This window comes from Diplotaxodon limnothrissa, linkage group LG1, assembly GCF_057381915.1.
Source record: "Diplotaxodon limnothrissa isolate DT_005_m linkage group LG1, D_limnothrissa_male_GT1.1, whole genome shotgun sequence".
Taxonomy (NCBI): Eukaryota; Metazoa; Chordata; class Actinopteri; order Cichliformes; family Cichlidae; genus Diplotaxodon; species Diplotaxodon limnothrissa.
Window position 1 is genome coordinate 28167234 of NC_140596.1, and position 6325 is coordinate 28173558.

At 40.6% G+C, this 6325-nt stretch overlaps 1 protein-coding gene across 1 annotated transcript; it reads right to left on the reverse strand.

Annotated features, from left to right (window-relative positions):
- Nucleotides 1–2849: 2849 nt before the first annotated feature.
- On the reverse strand, nt 2850–5942 carry mnx2b (motor neuron and pancreas homeobox 2b). Its single transcript, XM_085356481.1, has 3 exons — nt 5510–5942; nt 4146–4306; nt 2850–3266 (listed from the first exon to the last, which is right to left on the reverse strand). Exons 1-3 carry the CDS (start codon nt 5940–5942, stop codon nt 2850–2852), a joined length of 1011 nt encoding a protein of 336 aa, XP_085212607.1.
- Nucleotides 5943–6325: the final 383 nt, after the last annotated feature.

Below are 6325 nucleotides of genomic sequence, written 5' to 3' on the forward strand. Positions count from 1 at the left end.
GGCTCTCTGCGCATTATTGGGGAAAAACAGAGAGAGGCAGGAGCCCGTCAGCACTTTTTGTTGCCGGAAAGTGACAGCGTTATCAGCGGTGAGTGTAATTTACGCGAGGGGGGAAATTTTTTAATCAACACGCACAGTGTATTCAGATTAAATTAGAGGAGAAACAGAATCAATGACCTCCATATATTCCTCCGCTGCCTTATCAATTAGCTGTGATTTTGTGTGTGTGCGCGCGCGTCCTGTGTCAGAGGGCCCTCTGTCATAAAATGGGCCAAATGGCATTCGTCATAGAGCTGACAAGTCACACAACTAAATGAGCTCCTATTGATTCGTGAGATTTTTCATCAGCCAAATTAAAAGCTGCGGTTTGATAGAGGCTCACTCTGCAGGCGTGTTACGTTCACTCCTATTAAATCAAGTCAAAGTTAAACGAAAACTTCTTTGGAGTTAAACACTGGCTAAATAAATAAATAAAAAAGCGGATTTGATGCTGCTTCAGGTTAATCATCATTTCGATCTTAACCAGATTTGTTAAAGCCCTGACCACGTGTTAAAACTCGTATCCTTGTGTGCTTCCACCTTTCTTTATTTGATCCCTTTCTTTATAAAACCTTTGATCTTCTGTGAGGTCTCTCTGAGCAGAGATTTCCGCTGTATTGCCACTAAGAAGGTCCTCATAGTTTACCACAGCCTCACCTCAGAAGCTCTGGAGGTCTTTTTTTTTTTTTTTTTCATGAAATTGATCCTTTACTGTCACTTAAAATAAAACTTGCACAAATGGCATGAATGGGAAATATTCCCAGTGCTTATGTATTTGCACTGGAATATTTCAGCAGAGGTCTCATAACACAGTTTTATGAATATGTTATCAGATTTGTTTCGATAAAGTTTGATGTCAAGGTGATTCTTTGTACTTGATGTCAGCTGTAATTATTCTGTTATTTATCCTACGCAAACATATACATGATTTTCATATTAAAAGTATATTTTTTAACAAGTGATGCTCTTGAGGGTCTCTTAAGTTTCTTATATATATAAGACAGAACAGCCAAGAGCCTCATAAGGGTGCTAAAAGCACTGCTAAATCACTGCCACCAGTTAAGAATGCATTTAATCACTATATAAATATGTGACCGTGGTCTGAGAGAGGGTTAAGTTTCACCACACTGCATGTCCTCCAGTCTGCTCCTTAATCACAGCCCTTACATAGGGGTCCAATAAAAAGCCTCTTGCGGTTGCACAAACTCATCATGCCGTTGCTCTTGGAAATTAAAATGGGCCTATGTGACCGCTCCCCATCAGGCTTTTGATTGCTTTACTTCCTATTCATTAGCTTAATTATTTGGCCATCAGTAAACCTCACCAAGTAATTAATATCTGAGAGCCTCTGCAGTAAATTAAAACTGTGAAATGAGGCGTACTTGTGCTTTGGTTTACTACCAGAGGCAGCAGGGATGTGAGCTAATGGGTGGGAACTGAAAAAGACGCAAACATGAACAGTGAATTGCTTTTGTAGCCAAGGAGCATTTTCACGGGAGTGAGATAAAGCTGTTTGTGTTTTTTTCCTTTCTTTTGCACAACAACTCTCAGAGTGGTTATCCAGCACTTTGGTCCAGACTGAAAAACACATCATAATTACATTCTTCTTGCTTTCTGGATTAATTTTAGTTGTGCAAATGATTCCCTGATTTTTCAGAAAGAATTCCATAGTCTCTCTCTGGGTACTCCAGCTTCTTCCCACAGTCTAGAGACTTGCTTGTTAGACTGATTATCAATAGGTCTTAGGTGTGAATGTGAGCACAACAGGTTGTCTCTCTCTCTGTGTATTAGCCCTGTGACAAAAATTGAAATTGAATTAAATAATAGAATAAATAGAAGTATATCTTATCCATCCACAGCAGCTGTTAGCAGACGTTGCTTTGTAGACTTCAGCTGGTAATTTAATCACGAGGCAGCAGGTAAGCAGCTCCTTCAACGCTCAGCACCATCCCTGTGTGAGTTCTTTTATGTATTTTAAAAAACAATTGAAATCAAATGTATTTGTCCATATATATATATATATATATATACATTTCTATCACATCAAATGGAAATAATTCACTTCTTTTGTTGCCATTTTCTTTATTTCACATTTACACCACACAAGTTTGAGATAAATACACGTACGATTCATCCTTCAATCATTCAAATAAATTAAGTTCATTTATTTACATGTAAGTGACGACAACCAAGTCATAAATATTATTGAAAAAAAAATCTGAATATTCACATTAAATGCACAAATGGAAATGCGCTACATGGGATGTTGTGCAAAGTCTGGGAGCAAAAACATCTGGAACTGCAGCTGTTTCTGAGCCTTTGTCCGTTCTATCAATGGTCACACGGCTCGTGCGCCTCCTGAACCTCATCAAACTGTTTGAATGTGTTGTAGTTCACTCCTCTTAACATTTAATTCCTAAAAAATGTGTTCACTGAGTGGAGCTCAGGCTGTGAGTGGATGGAGGAAACAAGTTTGCCACAGAGGACCACTGGCGCATTAAAAAAGAGCAAAATTAGGGAAAGAAAGAAGCAGTTTTTTCCAGCATGCTGCAGCAATGTAAATTACTTAGTGATAATTCTATTCACAAATAGTTTAAGCACTATACACGCGTCATAATCCTGCATTTGTTTATGTGTGATTGTGTGAATGAGTCCAACAAATGTCTTGATTGGAAAAACCTTCTCAGAGCATACGAGGTGAAGATCTTTAGGTTTGTCCTCTCTCACAAACACAGACTTTCCTGTTGTGACTTTGCTGAAACACTCAGGTAATTCTCATGTGTTTTTAAAACCTTTTTCTGGGTGTGTATTCACAGTCCTGCCCCAATTTTCCTGTCACCCCCACCCACTTCCACCCCATCCAGCTCATCATCAGAGAAAGGGCTGTGGGAGCTGTAGCCAACTTCATTGTTACGCTGCAAGAAGTCCGTGGTTTGCTGGATCCCAACTAGGTTACCCGCAGAAAGAGGAAAGCCACGCTGGGGTGCCTCCGCTACTTCTTCCTCCTCATCCTCTCCATCTTCTTCCTCTTCTCCATCCTCCAATTCGAGAGCTATCCTTCGGTCGTCCGGGTTCAAAGCTCGTCTGCTCTCACTGGATTTGTCGGAGCCTGTCTTTCCCGAGCTGCGTAGTCTCTCTGCCTCAGACTGGGTGGAGGCAGTGGCCTGCTCCTTTGCCTTCCGACTGCGCTTCCACTTCATCCTCCGATTTTGGAACCAGATCTTCACCTGTGAAGTGATCATAGTAGAAGAAGAACGCATGTTTAAAAGAAGAAACGCAACCTGGGGTTTGTCTGAACAGAAACAAAGACAAATTTAGTCACAGCTCCAGAAGCTCTCTCTTTCCTATTTCTTTTTTCTTTGTTAGATAAAAGCTGCTTTATAAATTGTTTATTCTATTTTACCTTCATTTTTAAGGTGATATGTTTCATATTGCATGTCAGTGTTGGGGAGGATAAAAAGTGTTATTTTGGGGTTCATGCTGTGGTCATCATTAACGACATCACTCTTTATTATCACAAATTTTTTATCCCTCCTCCTCCTACCAGAGGTATTAGCATTCATAACACTGAAACAATCAGCGACAAATAAATATTAACAGAAACATAAGACATGTGAGTCTTACACACATGAATATATGAAGATAGGTAAACAATGAACACTGAAAACTGCCACAGATGATTGACAACACAACATCTGTGGACATGAGAAGCAGTTTGCTGATCAGCTAACTGCAACAAGAATGAAGATACTTTAGTAAAGTGTAACATTTAAAGCTGATCTAATAGAGTGCTGCTGGCTGTTTTCATGGTATAAAAATGGTTTGGTCTTATTTAAGGCTACAATAAAAAAGAAAAAGGAAGATGAAATCTGTTGATTGGTTGTTTTCTTTTTATTTTCTCCCTATTTTGATATTGTGGCTCATTTAGTGTTATTAGGTGATGGGTTTCACACTCCTTTAACTCTACCGAGTTATTCTTATTAAGAAAATAAAAAATAGATATAAATGTTATAACTGCAACTACACACATACAGTGTGCTGGCATCTGTTGAGCGCCGTGATCTGGAGATGTAAAGAGGAGCTCTGCAGTCTCTGGTCTGGCTCACCTGTGTTTCGGTCAGCATGAGTGAAGTGGCCACCTCGAAGCGCTTGGGCCTGGACAGGTATTTGTTAAGCTTGAACTGGTTCTCCAGCTCCAGGAGTTGCTGGCTGGTGAAGGCGGTGCGGGGCCTCCTGCATTTCCCCAACAGGCCTGACTGAGCACCCGCTGGAAGAGGAACAGCAAAGTTATCAGTTTGTGTGTGGTCCCATGCAAGATGACTATAAGTGTATATTTTAAAAACCTAAATCACCTAAAAACAGGATGAATATGTGCATATTAATATTAATATTATAAAGTTATTTTCCTAATTATTTGGATTCATTTAAGGCATTTAAGGCTCTATCCAGGAATATTTGCTCACTGGCTGCCACCACTCTTATTTATATACTGTAACATCAAGGACATCAGAAGTTCATGGTAATGTTGTGGGTGGGAACAGACGCACATATGCCGGCACTCTCCGGCCATCATTAACTATAATAGCTTTACTCCAGTTTATTGTTGACGGGCGGGACACGGCAGAAGCGGGCGCAGGGGCCATAAAAACACAGGCATGCCATTAACTTAATGAAAATTCAATGAAGGCTTTTGGGATTTTATTGATGAACTACAGAACGTTTTAGGTGTTTGTTTATAGTTTCTTCGTCACACAAAGACAGTTTTCATCGGGCTGGCGTTTATAGAGAAATAAATGGGGCAAAATTAAAATATGACAGAGACGCAGTAAAACAGGTGCCACTGTACTGTGAGGGACGATGTATGACTGCCATTAACGCGACATACAGGACTTAGATAAAAAAAACAACAACAACAACAACAAAAACAACAGAAGGCGCACAAAGCAAAGCTAACCGAAGGCTTTAAATTACGCTGCCAGTGAAATGTATTTATGAATAATAAATAAACAAATCAAAATGCTGCCCGTTTCTTTCTCAGATTATTATTAAATATTAAGGTTTTTAAATGTAATAAAACTTTGGAGAATAGAAAAAAATCTATGTCAGAATCGTTAGTCCGGTTTGTGATTTAAACAATAAATCTGTGCTGTGTGCTTGATATCATGAAAAAATAAGCAAACATAAAAACCCCGAAATGACAACTATTTAGTTATTAATTATTATTAATAATAATAATAATAATAATAATAATAATAATAATAATAATAATAATAATAATAATAATAATAAGATTAACTTGACCGGTTCCGCCTAAACTCTTTCTCTTTTAGTGTAACACACAGCTGTCTGAAAATAAAATAAATTAACAGATAAATTCTCCTGTGAAATTAATTTCTTTTTATTTATATATTTATTTATTTTAAAGTTAGATTATTCTGGACCTCTGCTTATCTAATGTCATCACACTTACAGCTGTAATCCGGCAGTCGTGGCACCATGAGCCCAGCGCGGATCCAGTGCTCCAGGGGCAGAGATCCAGCCATGGTAGCCACCTTCAGGTGCTCTGGGTAGGTCTGCGATAGGTGCGTGAAGCCAGTGTAGGCGAACGCAGGGTGTTGTCCACCCAACGCCGACAGTGGGTACATGGGTGCAGGATACATGCCGGGAATCGCTCCCTGAGGCAGCGATGCAAGCCCCGGATGGGGCAGATTGAGGACACTCTGCTTGGGGATTATTCCGGTCTGAAGGTGCGCTCCTCGCGGGGACGGAGTGTCCCCACGGCGGCATGAGACCGGGCTGCCGGCCGGGCTGTCACTGCTCAGACCGGGTGAGAGGTCTCGACCACACCGATTGGTCTCATCGGCGAGAAGAGCGTCGATTCGAAAGTTTTTCGATTTCTCCATGATGGCTTCAGCAGCAGCAGAGAGAGAGCGAGAGAGAGCGGGACTGAGGAGTCTTTAGAAAAAACAAGTCGAGCTCTCTCCAGGTGCGCACCTGTGCCGTGCTCTTCAGTCACAAAATCATAAGCTCTCCTTTCCCCCTTTTATAAAGAAAAATAACCCGAAACCTGTATATTCGTTTAAAAAACACATTGGCAGGTTTTTCCCTCGTTGTACTTGTTTCAGCTAAATGCCACTCTAACTGACACCCGCGTGTGCGCGCGTGCACCGGTTTCTTTAAATTGCGCCTTTATGTCAGTCCGCACCATCGAGTCTCTTGGAAAACTAACCCACAGAGGTATGTTTCCCTCTACATCAGCCGTCCTTCTCCACCCCTGGAGGCCTCT

Excerpts from the sequence above, each read along its gene's own strand:
- mnx2b (XM_085356481.1), bottom strand. The coding sequence starts at position 5,942 with ATGGAGAAATCGAAAAACTTTCGAATCGACGCTCTTCTCGCCGATGAG. Across the intron at positions 4,307-5,509 it reads ACGACTGCCGGATTACAGCT|CGGGTGCTCAGTCAGGCCTG; the intron begins GTAAGTGTGATG and ends TTCCTCTTCCAG. Across the intron at positions 3,267-4,145 it reads TCATGCTGACCGAAACACAG|GTGAAGATCTGGTTCCAAAA; the intron begins GTGAGCCAGACC and ends ATCACTTCACAG.